The following is a 22,195-nucleotide window of genomic DNA, read 5'->3' on the forward strand; positions in this document are numbered from 1 at the left end:
GAAGGCTGCTAAGCGTTGCAGAGTGTGCTGTGAGCTTGGCGTTTTGGTGGTGGGTTATCGGCCACACGTACAGGTTGCCTTCTTCAAGTAGAAGAGCTTGTGCTTCGGGTGAGAAGGCAGCTTTTGGACAGCTTTTTGCTTATAACGTTTTCTGAGGTTTTTTGTTTTTTTTTGAAGCTATGCTTTCAAATAGGAAATTATGTTAGTCTAAGTCAGTGGTCGGCAAACTCATTAGTCAACAGAGCCAGATATCAACAGTAAAACGATTGAAATTTCTTTTGAGAGCCAAATTTTTCAAACTTAAACTATATAGGTGGGTACATTGTTACTAACTTAATGAGGGTACTCCTAAGCTGGCCTTTGCTAAAAACGTTCTCAGTCTGATTGAGGTACCTTCGCTAAGGTCCACCCCTGCCAACTCTCCCGTCCACACTCGTCTTGCATACTTGTTTCATCTCTCTCCTTTTGTTCATCCTCTCTGTATGTCCAAACCATCTCAACATGCCTTTCTCAATCCTCGGCACTGCATCTTCTTTCACTCCACAACGTTCCCTAAAATTAACTTAATAACCTTTACTTAAAGTTTTAAGTCAACTTCGCACTGTACGTGTGCGCCTGCACGTGGTATTTTGTGGAAGAGCCACACTCAAGGGGCCAAAGAGCACCATGTGGCTCGCAAGCCGCAGTTTGCTGACCTCTGGTCTAAGTAAACCACTAAACTTAATGTTATAGCCAATATTTTATAAGATATCAAGGGAAATTAAGGCATAGGAACTATTTTTAGATTTAAAATGGAAACTAGAGGCGTGATCAGTTTACTAATTCAGAGGTAAATTAGTGATCCAGAAGCAATTATTTCATTTAATCTTCTCTTCAAATATTATTTACATGTATTTTTATCATTTAAATATTCTTAACTATTTTACTGAAATACCGTGCATTTTCTGCATTCAACCATATTCTATCATTCAATTTTGCTTGGTGTGGATCTCTCCTGTCACTAACCTTTTGAGAAAAATAAAAACACCAAAGCCCTTATTAGTTTGAAACTATGATTTTTAACACTTAAATTTGAAGTTCAAATGAATTTGTAGAAATTTCTGGACCAGAGAATTATCTCCATATATAATTGCTATAAACTGACACACAGTGGTAAATTTCCTCTAGAAATTATTTCCTCATGCCTTCATCAATATAAAGAGTACATCCGTCACATCCATTTTTTCCAGACATATATATATGAAAAATGACTAGCAGTGTCAAAGCTTATATCTTTCAAAACCATCACTGAGGTCGACCCTCGTCATATATTTGAGGTGTTATTTGTGTGTGTATGACAGATGCCAGAGTTACCTGATCATGTCCTTCCTTTGCTCATTTCTCTACTTGAACTTTTCAATGTTTAGCAAATACTCTATTTATGTATTAATTATATTAAAAATGTATTGTGTTCTTAACTTGGAAAACCCATGCATATGATAACCATTCTGATCTGATACTCAAGACTTCTCTTATTTGATCATGTTCCTGGTATACACAACTAAAAATTGACGTTGATACAGCTTGGGCAAGTAAGAAAAGTAGATACTGGGAGAGAAATGTTAACAGGAAAAGCAAAGTTCTTATTATATGTGTTTGACGTTAAAGGTTAGGTTTTTATTTCATTGGCCTCTAAAGCTTTCTGTTCAACCCTTAAAATAAGAGAATGACATGACATGTAGATTATTAACTTGGTTTATGACACAGTTCTGAACACCTTGACTAGAATTAATGGAAGGATATGTAAATTATTTTTCAATTTGAAAAAAAAGAGCACATTTTCTTACATAATCTAATTCTTTAAAAAGTAAAACTGCTATTCAGATATTCTTTCCTTTTAAAGAAATATAACACCTCTTAGCAGAACTGTGTAGGAATTACTTGGGTCAAATTTTTAGAACGTTTAAGTTTTCTTTGTTCAAAATTGTGCAGAGTATTATCTCTGCTACTTTGACCTTTAAATACAACAGCCAGAGCAAGTTACTCTCTGTGTTTCTTTTGATTAGACGAATCAAAGGAAGAAAGAAAAGAAGAAGAGGAGGAATTAAATTTTAATGAAGACATTCTGTGTCCACATGGTAAGCTAGAAGCATAAATCTTCTGTTGTCAGACTTGAGCATATTGTAAATACTTTGTTAACGGTTTTGTACTTTCTCTTAGGAATTAGGCCCTAATACGGCAGCCATGGTTTTTCTAAACTGTACTGGATTCTGATGTTTCTATTCTCACACCCTTCTTAACTGTTAGATTCTACAGCCCGGTTTCAGGCCAATGCCTTGCACACCTTTTCTTCTACTTGAAAAATAAAAATAAAAATAAATAAATAAAATAAAATTTAAAAAAACTTGAAGACTTTACGTAAGGGGCGCCTCCTACCTGCCCCGGGGTTTTGAATGGTGCCACCTCCCTGGCCAGCTCCAGCCCTGCAGGGAGATGAGCTGTGCAGTGGATCAGCCGCAACACTCGCTACTTTACAGATTTGCTTGCATTCTCTATCACATATATTTAATCTGTCACTGTAACCTGACAACTACCCTAAAATTCTGAGCTCCGATCTGCTCCCTAAACTCCAACTGCCCTGCTGGAATCTGGGAAGACAGATGTGTTTAGGACCTGGTACCCATCCTCATGGATATCGGTTATTCTTATATTTAGTGGAGAAGAAACTTTTTGTCACTTGTCTCCTTCAAAGGGCTATCTGAGTGGAAGGAAAGACTTCCAGCTATTTCCCATGAATGACTGTCTTTGAACACTTTGAGAACAGCATCATATATTTCTTAGTAGAGGCCTGGTACACGAAATTGGTGCACTGGGAGGGGGTGGGGTGAGAGGGGGCCCTCAGTCCCGCATGCGCCCTCTCACAGTCTGGGACCTCTGGCTACTTACCTCCCGCCTGCTCGCAGATCCTACTGCTCAGCTTGCTGTTCTTTAGCGCTGCTGCAGAGGCAGAAGAGGCTCCTGCCGCCACCGCCAGTGTGCTCGCCAGCCTTGAGCCCAGCTTCTGGCTGAGCGGCGCTCTCCCTGTGGGAGTGCACTGACTACCTGGGGGCAGCTCCTGTGTTGAGTGTCTGCACCCTAGTGGTCAGTGTGCATCAAAGCGACCACTGTTTGGTCGATTACATATTAGGGAGAGTTTTAATATATAGGATTATTATTATTAGGGGTATTTTTGGTTTTGTTTCTTAGACACTTACTCCTGTTTATTTGTTTATATATTTCTTATGTGGTCCTAGTTAGTGCTCACTATTAATAAGTAATTTTCTGCAAGGGATTCTTTATATATGAGACATGATTATCCATTCTGTTAGCACTGAAAGTCAAGTGGGTCTCTGCTTCTCAAAGCCTTCTACCCCTTTTTAAAAACTTGGTTTATTCTACTAATCCACGTCTGCACATTTCTTTCTTTCTCTTTTGGAGAAAGAGAGAGAAACATCCATGTAAGAGCACAACATTGAATAGCTGCCTCCTGTCTGACCCTACTGAGGGTCAACCTTTTGGTACACCGGCCAACGCCCAACCAACTGAGCCACATCAGCCAAGGCATGTGTATTTCTTGTTGTATGCTAATGTATTGCCCAATCTCAAAATGCTTGTTGGTCCTAATAAATTCCTGATTTTAGTTCTTAGTTCATTGGTTCATTATGAACCAATACATAATGTCTCACACCATCGTGCACTCCAGCCCTTTTATATCGAGGGTCCTGATGATAGTGGCGATAATTCTCCCCTGAATGGTCCTTGCATGCTGGTCTTTCTGGATATGTCTCACTGTGCTTTAGCTTACCAGCTAAGTGGCATTCTCATTTACTAACCACACTACTAGGTGGTGAGGGGGGTCATCCTGGGGCTTGGAGTCAGGTCTCTGCATCCCAAGCCCATCTCTCCTTCTCACCCCATCACCTGCTGCCCAGTTTGTCCTCCTTCCACTTGGAGTCACAGCAGGAGCACAATGTGAGCGATGTGGCCTCCTGGGTGCAGACAGATTGAATAAATAAGTAGGAGGTGGAGTAAATGGCCAAAAGTAGATGAGTTCTTATGGAAACACTTTCTGTCATCTCTTATTTCTCCTTCACAGCATAGATGTGGACCCAGGATGGGTGCCTTCCTTTTGAGAGTTGAGGAATGCTTGATCCGTGATCTGTCCCACGGTTGAAACAGTGCCAGAACTCAGATTGTCATCTCATTCCTTCGCCCACTGACTTTTGCTTGGTCTTCCCACCTCCTGTCTCATCTTGTCATTTCATATTACAGTTTTGATTAGAAAGCCTGGCAGAGCTGAGTGTGATTTCAGGACGTGTGCTACACTCCTCAGCAGAAATCGTGCTCCAGCTGTTTTTTAGTTCCTTAGCTTGATCTGGGACTTGTTGGCCTTTTCTTGATGTACTTTTTAAAGGATAGTTCTCAACTACTGTTTTTGTGGACATCACTTGTCCATGTACCGTGTCTATGAGATCAGGTTTTTCAAGTGTAGGACAGTGGACCTTAGAATCCCACTTGACTCATTAGGTTTATATTAAAACTAGTGACCCAGTGCATGCATTTGTGCACATTGAAAGGTAATTAATTAGAAGGTGGCTGGCGGGGTGGGCCAGACATGCCCTGGAGCCAACCTCCAGTGGTCTGCCAGCGTCTGCGGAGTGAGCGGGGTCCCTCCAGCAGGTGGGGTCCCTTGGCCTGGCCTGCTGGGATCGGGTCAAAACCTGCTGTCCATCCCCCGAGGATTTCCGGAGTGTGAGAGGGCACTCTGCAAAGTTGCTGTTATACAGGGTGTGGAACAGAAACACAAGTTGTGCAATAAACCAGATTCAGGGCTGATAGTGCCCCAGCAACAACATAACCCTTGGGCGGAGGTGGAATTGTGCGGCCCCATGAGGAATCGGGCTCCTCCTCTCTGATTTTGGGGTGTGGCACCCCAGAACTGCCGCTGCTAAGTCACTGCAGTTCCGCAGCTCCTGCATTGAGTGTCTGCCCCCTGGTGGTCAGTGAGCGTCATAGCAACTGGTCGGACTTGTCAGACACTTAGTGCATTAGCCTTTTATATACATAGATTTGTTCCTGGATTGTGATGGTGCTGGTGATGGTGGTAGTGATGGTAGTACTGAATACAAGCAGTAGTGAGATGATAGTGGGCATGTACTGAATGTTTATACACATGTTGGATTAACTAGTTTATAAAACAATGCTGACAAGTCAGTATTACTGTCATATCCATTATACTGATGAGTAAGTAAGCTGAGGCATAGAGATTTAAGAGTCATTTGCTCAAGATCACCACATTTAATGGGTAATTTTACCTAGGTGCATAATTGTCTCAAATTAGACTTTTCTTCAGAAATTTAAAGGACTTGTACTACCTCTCATTGTGCATTTTGTCCATTATGCGTAGGTGATTCCTTTCATTCCCTTTTGGCAGCTTGTAAGATTTTTTCCCCTGTGTTCACTGGCATCTCACACTGGCCTGCCCTGGTGCAGACCCTACCTACCTCCCTTATTGTGCGAGGTGCTTGTGGAGTCCGGGTGCACCCGGGGGGGCCTCACTGGGGAGTTCCCAATGTCAGTGTCTGCTCCTGGGCTGCTCAGATTTCTCCATAGGCATCCATTCTCCTGCCTGGAAAATGCAGCCATGGCCATGCCTGTTCTCTGGTAGTAGAGAGAAGAGGGCTTGGGAGACTGCCTTTGTGTCAGCTCATTGCCTCCCTCGTCTCTGTGCTTTGTGCCCCTGGTGAGAGGCCTGGCGCTTTATGTCACCAGAGAAGCTATGGTCTTTGTGGGTAGAGGGAAGCAGAAAATATTAACTGTCTCCTCAATAGACTTTAATTCAGTCTGGGTTTTTTTTTAACCCCACCTGTACTTCCAGGCAGTGTGCAGTGTAATAAATCTTGTTACTTCTTGACTTTTGCCAATTTAGAATTCATTTTTCATATGTTTCATCTGTCTGCTTTTAAGCTTCTAAAGTTTTTGTTGCTGTTGTTCCCTCTCTGTTCATCCATCTTTGTGATTTGAGATCTTTTTAAAAATTCCCTTTACTGTGGTTTAATGGTGTTTCAAGAGGCAACTGGAAGTAAATGCAGTTTTAACATAATGATGTTTTCTGGAAGTGCTTGTTTTGAATTTTCTTATTTTTTATAACAACCCCCCCCCCTTTAAACCTATTGTGTTATATCACTCATATACAGAGGTAGAGTTTTTTTCCTTTTCTTTTTTTTTAAGAAGAAGGAAAAAAAGGAAACCACTTAAAATTATTTTTAATTTTAATTGCCTTGGAGTGCTTTCTAGACAATCAGGTCATAGAAATCATACCTTTCCTTATTACGGCTGCATTCTATTTCACTATAAAGATGTGCTAGACTAGGTGTGGATAATCAATCTTTTAAAAATACTCCCTAATTGTGTCTTAGGGTATGCTTGTTGGAGTAAGTTTTTATAGCCCCAGAGGAAATTTAAGTTAATAGCCTACTCAGAAAAAAAGTTAAATTTTACATTGTGACCTATTTTTCTCTGGTATTAAGTTTATTAAAGCAAAGTAATCTTTTCTTGGGATTATTCAAAGGTCGATAAGAGGTGAAGGGTGGCAGTTATGAAGATATATTTATAGGTATTAGAAGTTACAGGGTTTGAATGAAACAGACCTGGGTTCATAGTCCAGCTTCATTATTCACCAGCTATGGAGCCCTAGGTGTATTAATTTCTCTGATTCTCAGTTTGTTTATTATTAGGTAAAACACATGAAGCAAAGGATGATACTTACTTTATTTGAGTAATTGTTTCTTTTTTAAACCAGTGATATTCATCAGTGTGTGTCTCAAGATTTTTTTTATGTATACTTTTATTTATTTATTTATTTTAATCCTCACTTGAGGATATTTGACTTTTAGAGAGAGAGGAGGGCAGAGGGAGAGACAGAGAAACACCGATGTGAGAGAGAGACACACATTGATTGTTTGCCCCCCGCATGTCCCCTAGCCAGGTCTGGGAACCTGCAATGGAATTACGTTCCCTTGACTGGAATCGAACCCGGGACCCTTCAGTCCGCAGGCCAGTGCTTCATCCACTGAGCCAAACTGGCTAGGGCAGAATGCTATTGTCTTTAGAAAGCTTTCTTACTTTTAACAAACATGGAGGTGCCTGGCAAACGGGGATAGAAAAACATATGGCCTTGGAAACTTACAGATGGTTTTCTGGGTAATGACCCATATAGGTACATAGGGACAGTTCATTAATTCATCAGTTAGGAAGAGCTGAAACAATGAAAACTAAAACCACAAATGGAGTGAGAGGTAGAGTGGGGGAAAGGCACCAAGGAGGGGCTGCTGAGGTTGCGGGTTTCTGCCATTTGGGCGTTCCCACGACCTTCCAAGAAGAGGAAGGGTGGTGGTCACTGGTCCTGTTTTTTTCTCTGCGGATTTTTAAAGATTGGGGTGATGGCAGTAGGAAACTAACAGGATCTTGTCTGGGGACAGTTAACCAGTTGGATACTAGATTACTTTATTATTTAACTTTGAATCGGTAACAAGAGAATGGACACCACCTTGAAAACACCATTTTAATTCAGGATGATTTCAGTGAGGTAACACAATCAAATGGGAGGAAATACAGTCCGCAGGAAATTGTGAGGCGAGTGTGGGCGGAGATGAAATGCCTCGCGCAGAGCCACCAGGATCCCGGGAGCCCCTCTCACCCACAGGAAGAAAGACAGGAAATGCACGGTGCGAGTCTCATGCAGTTCTCTTTATTGCCTGGTTTTTCAACCACAGATACAATGAAGGAATGGCTCCTTTAGAATGAGATAAAATAAACAAAACTAGAGATTTCTGAAACCAAAGAAAGAATTGAACACTTTAGAAAAGAGAATATTTTTCTTAGGTGTAAGAAATAGGAAACATCTTTTTTGGAGGCTATATGTTGACTTTTTTGGTTTAAATGTAAAAAAAAAAATTTTTTTTTTAATGCTCAGGGGAGTTGTGCATATCTGAAAACGAAAGAAGACTTGTTTCTAAAGAGGCCTGGAGCAAACTGCAACAGTACTTTCCAAAGGCTCCCGAGTTTCCCAGTTACAAAGAATGCTGTTCACAGTGCAAGGTACTGAACAAGTCTCCCTGTACCGCTTCCCGAGAATTAGCCTTGTTAGAACTTCTGCTGAGGGGGTGGGGAGGAGGCACGCCCCGGGCTGTCAGCAGGAGATGGTTGATTGCTTCATTCTCTTTCAGATTTTAGAAAGAGAAGGGGAAGAAAACGAAGCCTTACATAAGATGATTGCAAACGAACAGAAGACTTCTCTCCCGAATTTATTCCAGGACAAAAGCAGACCTTGTCTTAGTAACTGGCCAGAGGTATAAGGATCCCCACCAAGGACAGAATTCATCTTGCATTTCAGAGGCTTTTCTGCTGTATTGCTTCCAAACAACCTGAGCTTCTCTGATTCTCTTTGTTTAGTTTTTATCTAATCAGGGGGCTTCACTCTAATTCTGTTTCTTGGTAGCGGGTTGTGTTTTCATTTTATTTATAAAGCTTAGTGCATGGAAAAACATGTTTCCCTAAAGGATTCAGGCTAAGAACACAGTGTATTGATGCCTGCTTTAATGTGACTTTGCTGTTCTAGGATACAGATGTCCTCTACATTGTGTCACAGTTCTTTGTAGAAGAATGGCGGAAATTTGTCAGGTAGAATCCAAAAATGTTTCTATTTCCCTTTTTCGGGGGTTGATTTTAGTGTTTTAAGAATTCATGGATTCTGATCATCATACCTTTTTAGTTACTTTTTCTAGCATGTGCTAAAAGCTTTCTTTTAAGTTAAAGGAATAATCAAGAGAAGCATTTAATTACTAATATCCTTTTCAATATATCTGTCATTTTTAACTAATGGAGCACTCTTCTGTTTACTCATGCAGTAGTGAAGTATATTGACCCTCCTTGTCTCATTTGAGTAGGAAACCTACGAGGTGTAGTCCCGTGTCATCGGTCGGAAACAGTGCTCTTCTATGCCCCCATGGGGGACTCATGTTTACATTCGCTTCCATGACCAAAGAAGATTCTAAACTGTGAGTTTCTTCTCTTCATGCAATTTGTCTGTTTCTAATGATTAGCAAGTTTCTTACCATTTTAAGAACCTAGTCCCTTGCTGAATTGTGGGTTTTTTCCCTCTTTCATATACTCACTCTACCAGAATGAGCACTTTTTTTAAGAAAAGAAAGACCTGCTACTCCATAAAAGGCAAGAGGCTGACCATGGGCACCTTGCTCTTTGTTTCTTCCTTTCTGGAGCCCTGCTTTCTCCTCTGAAGCTGCTGCTAACAGTGTCTGTAGGTGGGCCTCTTTCATAGGAACACATAACAGCCAGGGTCTTGGTAGTTTTTATCGGCAGTCACCAGACTTCATAAAGTAGAAGGGAGGCAGCATGGCACTGAGCTGGAATCTCAGGGTCCTAAAACCAAAATTGTGTTCCATTCCTTTAGTGTTTCCAAAGGGGCACATCTATGACATTCACCCATTATGTTACCAGTTTGTCTTTTAAAATAAATTGTAAATAGCTATATAAGATAGGTAGAATGCCCCTGACCTTGCCTGTAAACCATGAAAAGAAGATTGAAACATAAATATTTCTCTGGGACAGAGTTGGAATTTGGGAGTTTATTATTCCTATATCAATACTGTTTTAAAAAATATATATTTTATTGATTTTTTACAGAGAGGAAGGGAGAGAGATAGAGAGTTAGAAACATCGATGAGAGAAACATCGATCAGCTGCCTCTTGCACACCCCCTCCTGGGGATGTGCCCGCAACCAAGGTACATGCCCCTGACCGGAATCGAACCTGGGTCCCTTCAGTCCGCAGGCTGATGCTCTATCCACTGAGCCAAACCGGTTAGGGCATATCAATACTCTTTTAAAAAAATATATTTTATTGATTTTTCACAGAGAGGAAGGGAGAAGGATAGAGAGTTAGAAACATCGATGAGAGAGAAACATCGATCAGCTGCCTCCTGCACACTCCCTACTGGGGATGTGCCCGCAACCAAGGTACATGCCCTTGACTGGAATCGAACCTGGGACCCTTCAGTCAGCAGGCCCTCACTCTATCCACTGAGCCAAACCGGTCAGGGCCCTATATCAATACTTTTTAACATCAGTGCAGGAAGCTTAGCGTATACATATATTTTCTTCTAGGTTCTCCCGTTTTTTGGGGAAATATCTATAATAATAAAGCAAACAAATATGGGCCACCAATTATTTAAAAGTTAAACAATTCAAATATAATTGTAGGGCCCTCAGTACTTAACCTTCTATTCCTCCTTTTCTCTTTTTATTCCTGACTGTCTCACAGTAACCACTGTCCTGAATTCTTTTTTTCTTTATTGATTAAGGTATTACATATGTGTCCTGATCCTCCCATTGCCACTGCCCCCCCACTCCCCGCTCATGCCTCATCCCCCTGGTGTCTGTGTCCATTGGTTAGGCTTATATGAATGCATACAAGTCCTTTGGTTGATGTCTCCCCCTTACCCCCACCCTTCCCTACCTTCCCTCTGAGGTTTGATGATCTGATCGATGCTTCTCTGCCTCTGGATCTGTTTTTGTTCATCATTTTATGTTGTTCATTATAATCCACAAATGAGTGAGATCGAGTGATATTTATCTTTCTCCAACCGACTTATTTCACTTAGCATCTCCAGGTCCCTCCATGCTTATTACATATGTGTCCTTATCCTCCCATTGCCACTGCCCCCCCACTCCCCGCTCATGCCTCATCCCCCTGGTGTCTGTGTCCATTGGTTAGGCTTATATGAATGCATACAAGTCCTTTGGTTGATGTCTCCCCCTTACCCCCACCCTTCCCTACCTTCCCTCTGAGGTTTGATGATCTGATCGATGCTTCTCTGCCTCTGGATCTGTTTTTGTTCATCATTTTATGTTGTTTATTATAATCCACAAATGAGTGAGATCTAGTGATATTTATCTTTCTCCAACCGACTCATTTCACTTAGCATCTCCAGGTCCCTCCATGCTATTGCAAATGGTAAAAGTTCCTCCTTTTTTTTTTTGTTTTTTTATGTAGCAGTGAAATATTCCATTGTGAGGATGTACCACAGTTTTTTAATCAACTTATCTGCTGATGGGCACTTAGGCTGTTTCCAAATCTTAGCTATTGTAAATTGTGCTGCTATGAACATAGGGGTGCATATGTCCTTTCTGATTGGTGTTTCTGGTTTCTTGGGATATATTCCTAGAAGTGGGATCACTGGGTCAAATAGTCCTGAATTTTTGAGGGTTATCCATCTCAGAAAGTATTTCTTTAAACACACACACACACACAATAATGTTTTGCGTGGTTAAAATTTTTTCTAGCCTTGGCCAGTGTGGCTAAGTTGGTCGGAGCATCATACCATGCACCGAAAGATTGCCAGTTCTGTTGCTGATCAGAGCACATACCTGGGTTGTGGTTGTCCCAGTTTGGGGTGCCTAAGGAGCCAATCGATGAATGTTTCTCTCTCTCCCTCTCCTCCCTTTCCTCCCTCTCTCCCTCTCCCCCCACTTTTTTCTTAACCCCCCTTCCCTTCTCTCTAAAATCAGTAAAACACCATATCCAACTACCTTCTTTCTCAATTTAGGTTTTTGAGATTTAACCAAGTTGATTCATGTAACTTCAGTCCATTGTGTTTCTTTGCTTTGGTAGCATTCATTTCTGTGGAAAAAAACACCCAAACTACTGTTCCTCGTTGCTGATGATGTGGCTTTCCCCTCTGATTCCTCTGTATGAAATGCTGGTTGTGATGATTTCTGTTTAGGAGACTAATGGATGATATCGCTTCTCTGAATTAAGGCATGTTGTGTTTTTTTGCACAGTATAGCTCTCATATGGCCCAGTGAGTGGCAAATGATACAAAAGCTGTTTGTTGTGGATCATGTAATTAAAATCACAAGAACCGAAGTGGAGGACGTAAATCCTTCAGAGACACAGTATATTTCTGAGCCTAGTAAGTTTTCATCCTGCTTTTGGTTTGCGTAGTGAAGAGTTGACATTGTAAGGGAAGTAAGAGCATGTGGATATTATGTCCTCTACTTAAAATTAAAGGTCCCATGGCAGTCCAAACTAATACTCCCCGAGGGTGTGGGGGATGGGGAGCCATCATTACAATTATGTCATGATTTGTACATTTATTTGTTGATAGTAAATGGGTTTCTGTATTGTTGCTATTTGCATATAACAGTGCAACAATTCAGCAGTTAATAGAAAATATGAGTAATTGTTGAATGAATACTTACTGGTAACTTTGATACATGTTTTTAGATATTTGGGTCTTCTATTTCCCTTTTCTTTAGAACTCTGCCCAGAATGCAGAGAGGGCTTACTGTGTCAACAGCAGAGGGACCTGCGTGAATACACTCAAGCCACCATCTATGTCCATAAAGTTGTGGATAATAAAAAGGTACCAGTCCCTCTTGTGGCCCTGGCTGGTAATGGTCAGGCTCGTGTTTTTCACTTGCTATTGGGAGTTTCCCCGAGGACTGCCGAGGATCACATTTTTGTTTCCATGGAGCTTTTGGTATAAAAATTAAAATTAGACAGGAATTGAATACGAATAGTTATGTGGTTGCTGGTGGAATGAATATTCTGCACACAAATAGTTACTGAATGTCATCTGTGTGTCTGGAGTGGCTTCACTGCTGGGGATACAGTGGGGAAGAAGACATACGAGGAACCGGCCTCCAGAGCATTTGTGCCTCGTGAGTTAGATCACGTAGCATTGGGACTCCTGCCGTCTGAACCACGGGACAGTCAGGGCTCTGGGAGAAATGCAGAGCATCTCTGAACTGCCGCACAATAACATCATCGTTAAAGCCGATCACCGTGACTGTTCTGTGCAGATCACTGACATTATGGTGGCTGCATTAGATGCAAGAATAAACCACAGGATAAACTGAACCTGCCCCTGAGTCTTGAACCTCTGGGGTGTGTGTGTGTGTGTGTGTGTGTGTGTGTGTGTGTGTGTGTGTGTGTGATCCCAGCGGTGATAAAGGTGTCCCTCCTCTTGATAACGGTGAGCAGCCAAAGCCCCTCCGCGACTCATCTTCTGAGGTCTGACCTACGTCTGTCTGCTTTCCTCGCATGTTCAGGTGATGAAGGATTCCGCTCCGGAGCTGAATGTGAGCAGTTCCGAAACAGAGGAGGATAAGGAAGAAGCTAAACCAGACGGAGAAAAGGACCCAGACTTTAATCAGGTACGTGTGGAAGCGGCTTTTCTTCGTCGTGCCTTCGGCTGAGCTGGCAGGGAGGGCAGCCTCTCCGTGCCCCAGGTGTGTCTCCACACCCGTGTGGGTATTGGGCCTCGACGCCCTTCATTCTGGTGGCGTGCAGTAGCCGTCCTGATGTCTCATGAAAAGCTCTGGGCAACATTATTACAGAATCACAGTAACACATTTTTAGCTAGAAAAGAAGGCTAAAACAAGACCCATATCTTGGTTTGTTGCTTAATCACGGAATCTTTAAGTATGAAAAAGCCATCTTAGATTTCCTCATAAATAAAGTAAACAATAGATTTAATAATGGAGTTTATAGATGAGATTTTTGGGTCTGTAAGTAGACAACTAACCATGTCAACATTAGTCTTTTCTATTCCATTATGATTTCCTATCCCCTCTCCTTTTTTGGTTGCTTGATTATATTCTGCATTGTATTGGGAAACTTGTCTTAAGAACAGGAAATAACGTAGGAATATGTTTGGTTGATGTACGATGTAGATAAGTTTGATCTTCTCCAAAAGTCAGGCCACTGTGTTCCAGGATATTCTATGGATACCCTAAATTCATTAAATTTCTACTCTACCTAGAGTTTAGTTTTAACAGATGAGAGATTTTCTTTCTTTCTGCCAAAATACAGGGTAGTCAAATGATGGCTGTCCTTCTCCCTGATGGAGTAAACGGTATAGTGATCGTCTGCTGTATCTGTGAGAGCAGAACTCTGGGCTGGTCCTGTCTGCTCACCGATCCTGCTATTTCATTTTTAACATCGATGGAGAGTCTGAAAAGCCCTCTTTGACTTGAATCTTGGTCTCCCCGAGCGAAATGTTACTTGTGGTTTCCCAGTTGGCAGAGAGATAGATCAGCATTTGCTTTCTGTGCTGTCGCATCTCATAAATGTTAACTGTAAAACACCTGTGAGAGAACAAAATCGTGCACTCTGTGCACCATCCTTCTGACAGCGATCAGCCACTCTTGTTAAAGTTGCCCTACCAAATTCGTATTTCCGCCAGTCAGCATCGGGGGCCTTGGCTTCAGTGCCAGTTCAGATCTATACATTTCAAAATACGTTTTTATTGGTGAGAGAGAGAGAGAGAGACAGAGAGAATATCATTGAGAAAGAGAAACATTGGTTGGCTGCCTCCTGCAGGCCACACTCCTGACTTGGGATCAAGCTAGCAACCCGGGCATGTGCCCCGGCTGGGAATCTGCATGGGATGACCCTCAACCAACAGCCACACTGGCCGTGTATACATGTATACATTTTACAGGAATGAAGTTTTACAGCCCTGAGAGGATGTTTTCCTATGGCAAATAACCCCCCTATTAAAACCCATGTGCATATACAGTGGGGCCTTGACTTATGAGTGTCCCGACTAACGAGTTTTTTGAGATACCAGCTGTCTCTCGGCCAATTTTTTGCATTGACTTGATAGAGTAATTTGAGTTAACGAGCTAAGGAGCTCGGTCTCGGAACGGATTACACTCGTAAGTCAAGGCCCCACTGTATGCCTTCTGTTATGTGGGATGGTTTTTGAGATGACAGAGTCAAATAATATGTCTCTTTGTAGGAGTTTGCAAATCTCTGCCTTTGTAACCTGTTTGTTGTTAACTTTTTCATGTCTCAAGTCCTTATACAGTTCACCTTCCATGATCTTCACAGATCTGCAAACAAGTCTGTTTGTGTTTCTAGTTGATACATTAAAAGAGTGTGTGTGCACGCGTGTGTGTGCACACATGTGCATACCCATCCTGATTTACAGCTTCATTCTCTTTTTGGTTTGCTTGGCTGGCAATACCATACTGTTGATCAGCTGCCTTCTGCATGCCCCCTACTGGGGATCAAGCCCACAACCCGGGTACATGCCCTTGACTGGAATCGAACCTGGGAACCTTCAATCCAAAGGCAGATAGATGCTCTGTTCATTGAGTCAAACCAGTAGGGCAATACCATACGGTTTTAATTATTACCTCTCAGGTGTATAGTTTAATAGTCCATTGGGAATCTCATCTTTTCCCTATATTTTTTATTACCTGTGGTCACCAACTCACTTTCTGTTCCCTCTGGTAAACCTTAAATTCGTTTGTAAAGCCTTATGTGTATGTTCTTATTGTTCTTAGTTTCTGTTATTTCAAGCTTTGCTTTTTCATCTAAGAAGTATTTAGAAAACTCTTTACATTTTCTTTTTTAAATATATTTTATTGATTTTTTACAGAGAGGAAGGGAGAGAGATAGAGAGTTAGAAACATCAATGAGAGAGAAACATCGATCAGCTGCCTCCTGCACATCTCCTACTGGGGATGTGCCCGCAACCCAGATACATGCCCTTGACCGGAATCGAACCTGGGACCTTTCAGTCCGCAAGCCGACGCTCTATCCACTGAGCCAAACCGGTTTCGGCAACTCTTTACATTTTCAAGAGATTTAGGCTTTTGGAAAGCTGACTTTTTTGAATATGTAGTTTTATTCATTGGTCATAACCACATCAATTTACAAAAGTGAATGTGGAATTCTTCGATGTGGATGACAACAGATTTCGCATGTACAAATATGATAGAGGACGTTGGGAAACATTGCTTTTTATGCTGTAATTTACATTTTATACTTTGTAATTTTCTTCTATCTTCTCCTTGTTTGGAAGTTGTAATACTCTAGAATGTTTTAAATAGTTCTTGTCCCACAATAAAATCTCAAGTGTAACCTTCCTTCTTTAGAAAAGAGTAGAGTCCCAGAATATCAAGTCTTTTCAGAATGCCAGCCTCCTCAGACCTTTTCTTTGTAACAGAGTTGACCCTTGAGCAACACTGGGTTCGGGCTGCTGACCCCGCGTACAGTCCAAAATCCACGTATAACTTTTGACTCCCCAGAAATTTTCCTAATAGCCTAGTGTTGACTGGAAGCCTTATCAATAACATACGTGGTCAGTTAACAACACATTTTGTATATTATACATAATACATACTGTATTCTTACAATAAGGTAAGCTAGAGGAAGGAAAATGTTATCAAGAAAATCATAAGGAAGAGCCCTGGCCGGTGTGGCTCAGTTGGGTGGGTGTCACCCTTGGCACCAAAAGATTCCTTCCCATCAGGCACATGCCCGGTTGCATGCTGGATTCCCGGTAGGGGGCGTGCAGGAGTTAGCGGCTGATACTTTGCTCTCAAATCGCTGTTTCTCCCTCTCCCTTCCTCTCTCTCTAAAAATCAATGAAAATATTTTTAAGAATTAAAATCATAAGGAAGAGAAAATACAATTATTCTACTTACTGGGGTGGGGGGTGGGGGGAATCCACGTTTAAATGAACCTGCAGAGTTCAAACCCGTGTTGTTCAGTGTCAACTGTACATTACAGTATCTCAGTACATAGATAGCTTTTATAATTGCTGTTTTAAATCCCTCTAATAGCAAATGATTTCTAGTTGTCCTTAATGGAGATGAACAAATCTCTTTTCCTCTTTTCTCTTAGGCTAGATCAACACAGTTCCTTTGACTTTGACCTAATCTACAATTTAGGTTAATAATGAACCCAGTATTGGTTATCACTTAGGTAACTAAAAGCCATTTAAAACCAATGGGCTGCTTTTTGTCAGATAAGTTGGATTTAAATTCTATGGATTTTTTAAAAAGTAATTCTGGGAAAAGCTTTTAGACCCATTTAAAACCAGTCATTAACGTATCATGCTTAATGCTCGGGGCTTTGTTATTTGGTTGTGTTTTGTGTTTCTAAAGTAAAATTTCACATTACTGTAGATTTTTTCCTAATTGTGGAATTTCGGTCCAGTTTTTCTTTCAATAGTCGATCAAGATTAAGAAAAATGTTTCATCAGCTTTGACTTTTATGAACTCCCATGTTTACTTAACCTTTCCTGACGGCTGTGAGAATCATTGGACCCAGCCTGGTGCGGTTCCTAGCCTGTGGGCATCACCCTAAACAAATGCTCTTCTGTGTTTGCATCCTGATCCCCTTCCGCTTTGTAAATCTCTGGAGCTCCCATGGTAATGACTGTGGCATCTGTGTCCATAATGATCCCGAAACCGCTCTGCTGTGCACAGCTGACGAGCCAGTGCCTCATGGTCACCTCATTCAGTTTTCATTAAATCAGGGAAAAGGGTTCTTTTTTGTTTGTTTTTGTTAATCCTCACCTGAGGGTATTTTTCCCATTAATGTGTAGAGAGAGTAGAAGGGAGGGAAGAGGAAGAGAAAAACATTGATGTGAGAGTGACACACATTGATTGGTTGCCTCCCTCATGTGCTCTGACCAGGGCCAGGAATACAACCTACAATTCATGTACGTGCCCGTGACCAGCAATTGAACCTGTGACCCTTCATTATGTTGCTTGACTCTCTAACCGCTGACCCATACCGGCCAGGGCCTCTGTTAGACTCTTGATGAGGCATTTATAGGATGCCTTGTAGAAGCGGAAGAGGATCAGGATGCAAACACAGAAGAGCATTTGTTTAGGGTGATGCCCACAGACTAGGAACCGCACCAGGCTGGGTCCAATGATTCTGACAATCGCCAGGAAAGGTTAAGGAAACACGGGAGTTCATAAAAAGTCAAAACTGAGGAAACTTGTAGGATGACATTGGGTCCTTACCTATTATTTTTTCCTCAAGACCAGGATAAGATGTATTACGTGCCCATGTGTGTTCCTGTATTTTGTTGCTGACCCGCCCTTAGGTTCATTATGGCCTTCACATCTGAATACTTAAACCAGCATGGAAGTGTTTAAAGTTATCAGCAGCTTATACTAAATTTCCATGTCGTCTCAAAAACAGAAGAAAATATTTAATACAAATAAATTAGGATGATGAGTTCAACTAATAATCTTATCCTTGCCGGGTGGCTCAGTCATTTAGAGAGTCATCCTATACACCAAAAGGTTGTGGATTCAATTCCTAGTCAGGGCACATACCAAGGTTGTATGTTCGATCCCTGGTGGTAGGGGCACATACAAGAAGCAACAGATCAATGTTTCCTCTCTCTTTAAAATGAATAAACATATCCTCCGATGAGGATTAAAAAAAATAAATCTTGCCCTAGCTGGTTTGGCTCGGTGGATAGATTGTCGGCCTGCAGACTGAAGGGTCCCAGATTCGATTCCGGTCAAGGACATGTACCTTGGTTGCGGACACATCCCCAGTAGGGAGTGTGCCGGAAGCAGCTGATCGATGTTTCTCTCTCATCGATGTTTCTAACTCTCTATCTCTCTCCCTTCCTCTCTGTAAAAAATCAATAAAATATATTTAAACCTAATTATTTAAAAATAATGAACTCTCAAAAAAAAATCTTAAAGTTTTCCAGCATATCACAGGTCTTCTGATTTAAGGTCAGACATATCATTTTGCTTTTAAATGTTCTTTTTATAATGTCTTCTTAAAACAATCTTGGAGCTTACATGCAGTTAGAAGAATTATCTCATTCTTTTCTTTATTCAATTCTATGAGCCTGCTAAAAATGAGTATCTACTTATTTTTTTTAAATGATACAGGAAGAAAAGATTATCTTTTAAAAAATTCTTGTTGAAAGTATTACATATGTCATTCCCACCCCTATATGCATACAGAGTCTTTGGTTGATCACCTCGACTTATTTCTGACATTGAATTTCAATGTTTAGGGCAGGGGTCCTCAAACTACGGCCCGCGGGCCACATGCAAATACAAATATTGTATTTGTTCCTGTTTTGTTTTTTTACTTCAAAATAAGATATGTGCAGTGTGCATAGGAATTTGTTCATAGTTTTTTTTTTAAAACTATAGTCCGGCCCTCCAGCGGTCTGAGGGACAGTGAACTGGCCCCCTGTTTAAAAAGTTTGAGGACTCCTGGTTTAGGGGACTCATAAGTAGAGCACGAGTAATACTGTGGATCATTTCATTGCTTCCTTTGTGTTGAATCTTTATTATAGAGCAATGGAGGAACAAAAAGGCAAAAGATATCCCATCAAAATTACATTGCCTATCAGAAGCAAGTTATTCGACGGAGTATGCGGCATAGGAAAGTTCGTGGCGAGAAAGCACTTCTTGTTTCCGCTAATCAGACATTGAAAGAATTGAAAATTCAGGTGAGGACAGCTAACACCGAGTATGTTGTGGGCTAAAAGGACCTTCATAAATCCCTGCTTTCCACCCACGTTCATATGTGTAACTGTTTTTTTCTAGGTTGATCTCTAGTCATGTATTAAGCCACTGCGAAGGTTTTATTGATTCTGGAGTAATGCCTGCAGGACCTCAATATTAAAATAACTTATTCTTTAAAATGATCAGAAGATTTTAGAACAGACAAGCTTTCTATGAAGATGAAAGTGTTTTTGGATTCTGAAATTTGAACAAGTTCTGAGTAGCTTTCCAACGAGAAACATCGAGTGTCAGTTCGTTAACATGTCAGGGTTGTTCCAGAATAATTGTTCTCTCACTTTATTGTGCTGTATGCTTTTCTTTGGCCACCTAATGGGCATCTGAGCCGATTATTACCAGGATCTTCTGTCAAATTTAAGGGGATGTAAAAGGCAGCTGCTTAATTGTTTATTGGATGAGTCAGAAATTCTTTTCATCATAATATTTTTGATGTCTGATAAGTCTGTTTGGTAGAATTTTAAAATTACCTTCACCTCTCTTCTCAGACTATGTTTTCATATTGTTTTGTAAAGGTCCATCTTACATCATTTCCTCTCTGTCCCCCTAAAAGCATGCGTTGCTTTACAGATCAATTTAATGAATGCAATGTGGGCATTGTGTAAAGGCTTCACGGAGTGTTAGTTCTCGGCGCTAATGCGGAAGGGCTGTAAATGAGCGTGCCACTGGTAGATCTCACCATGCAGGCAAAGGGGGCTGATAAGTTCAAGATGTCCAGGAAGAAAGTCTGGCCCCTGATCTGTTTCAGTCACTGCTATATGTCCAAAAAGCTGACCAAATTTCCCTCGTTGCTGCTTTCATGTGGCATAGTCTAATGGTTATGCATCTTTCTTGTTGCTGATATTTATCATTGTGATTGAGACAAAAGTACAGGCTTCCTTTGAGGGTGTTATGTGTTCCAGATTGTCCGGGGAACAGCGTTTCCCTCGGTTGAACCCATGGCTCTGGAAATAAACGTGTTGGCACGATATCTTCCCTCTGTTTATTGTACCTTTTCCATCTGAGAAAGCTTGCTTCTGTCACCGGCTTTCTGCCTGTCAGTGGTAAACCTCGAACATTCAAACCCTTTCTAGGACACAAAGAGCCCCTGCGGTGGAGGCATTTGAAAAGCCTGTGCTGCTTCTATTATGGACTGCTGTTTTTGAAGAATAAGTCAAAAAGTCAGCAGAAATCACCTATCTAGGAGAGGAGTGTGTAACCTGCACCAATGGGTTATTAGAAGGCAGCAGCTGTTCAAGTGAACGTCCCGAAATGGGCTCTGCTCAGACAGTGTCTTTACAGTGTCCTTCCTCTCATCTCCCACCTGCTCAAGCACCGCGGTGATCTAAGCAGGGTCCAAACAAAGGGCACCGAGATGCCATTTCTCCTCGCTGCTCAGTGTGGCAGCTTTGAAACCGTCGACTGGATGTGACCCTTTTACCGCAGCAGCCTGGGCAGCATCGGTGCTTGTGGTGGGCATGCGTGTGATCCCCGCTTAGTGGTGGTGGGTGGTTTTTTGAAAAGCATGTTTTTGTGTTTGATGGAGCCTTTCCTTCAGGGAATACTACAATTCCAAGTTAATAGGACGACAAGCTTTGTAAAACTCAATGGCTTAGCCTAGACATACCCATTTGTAGTTCTTTAAAACCTGAGGAAACTTGCTTTGCCAAATTACTAATTCATCCACCTATGATGCCATAAAGCAAATGAAGTATAATTTATTCATCTCCTTTCTCAAAGGATGCAGTGTTTTATTGTGTTATTTCATTTTCCCAAAAATAGGTTTTGAGTGGGTGGTATTGCCTGCCTTAGAAAGGAGGAAGTGTTGGCACAGGTTAAATGTCTGGCAGTGGAAGCCATTGCTCGTACATTTCCTTATTTCTCTCTCTCTCTGTCTCTCTCTCTCTGTCTCTCTCTCGCTGTCTCTCTCTCTCTGTCTCTCTCTCTCTCTCTCACACACACACACACACACACACACACACTAGCAAGCAGCAGGGAGCCACTCACTGTTAGGAAAACATTGTTCCCTAATTGCTCTATGGATCAGGAAAGCTGTATCTACTTGTTAAACACACTTATATAATATTAGTTCTGCTCAAGCGTTCTCCTAGTACTTACGGTTTATGAGTTATTGTACCAAAGGCCTCCATGTCTTTAACTAGCCTGTTCCCTTGTTCTAAAATCATTTTCTCCTCATTAGCACACACCTGTTCATTTTTCCTCGCACCTCTTCTACAAAACCTGTCCTGGCCTCCGGTTGTGGAGCTGGCTGTTCTCTCTTCCGTGTCCCCCTGGATCTCACCCGTCCCTCCCGCCGCCGCCTTCACATTGTTGCTCTCACTCCTGTGAACTCCAGGGTGGCGTTAGTCACTTTCATCTTTCTTGCTCTTAGCACAGTATTTGACAGGTAGCTTCTTATTAAATGTTTCATTAGTTCTAGAGTGAATTTTTTTAAATATATTTTATTGATTTTTTACAGAAAGGATGGGAGAGAGATAGAGAGTCAGAAACATCGATGAGAGAGAGACATTGATCAGCTGCCTCCTGCACATCTCCTACTGGGGATGTGCCCGCAACCCAGGTACATGCCCTTGACCGGAATCGAACCTGGGACCTTTCAGTCCACAGACCGACGCTCTATCCACTGAGCCAAGCCGGTTTTGGCTCTAGAGTGAATTTTAATGTCCTTGTCTGTGTGCTCAAATAATAAAGTCTGAGCATCGGCCCCTCACTGATCGTGCTTGTGTCCAGGGGTACTTGTTGTCAGTCCACAGGGCGGTGCAAAGACCACTAGCATTCAGGGATAT

The 22,195-nt window shown here is 41.6% G+C and overlaps 1 protein-coding gene across 3 annotated transcripts in view; it reads left to right on the forward strand.

The window, feature by feature from the left end:
• Nucleotides 1-22,195, forward strand: part of USP48 (ubiquitin specific peptidase 48) — a 51,567-nt gene that overhangs the window by 23,960 nt on the left and 5,412 nt on the right. For all 3 annotated transcript variants that reach the window (XM_015557238.1, XM_006777596.2, XM_015557237.1), the window contains 9 exons: nucleotides 2,046-2,117; nucleotides 7,994-8,118; nucleotides 8,247-8,369; nucleotides 8,639-8,700; nucleotides 8,967-9,077; nucleotides 11,880-12,010; nucleotides 12,357-12,463; nucleotides 13,152-13,256; nucleotides 19,184-19,339. In XM_015557238.1, the coding sequence (XP_015412724.1) occupies nucleotides 2,046-2,117; nucleotides 7,994-8,118; nucleotides 8,247-8,369; nucleotides 8,639-8,700; nucleotides 8,967-9,077; nucleotides 11,880-12,010; nucleotides 12,357-12,463; nucleotides 13,152-13,256; nucleotides 19,184-19,339 (992 nt within the window). The remainder of the gene's footprint in view (nucleotides 1-2,045; nucleotides 2,118-7,993; nucleotides 8,119-8,246; nucleotides 8,370-8,638; nucleotides 8,701-8,966; nucleotides 9,078-11,879; nucleotides 12,011-12,356; nucleotides 12,464-13,151; nucleotides 13,257-19,183; nucleotides 19,340-22,195) is intronic.

This window comes from Myotis davidii, unplaced genomic scaffold (genome assembly GCF_000327345.1).
Source record: "Myotis davidii unplaced genomic scaffold, ASM32734v1 scaffold149, whole genome shotgun sequence".
Lineage (NCBI taxonomy): Eukaryota > Metazoa > Chordata > Mammalia > Chiroptera > Vespertilionidae > Myotis > Myotis davidii.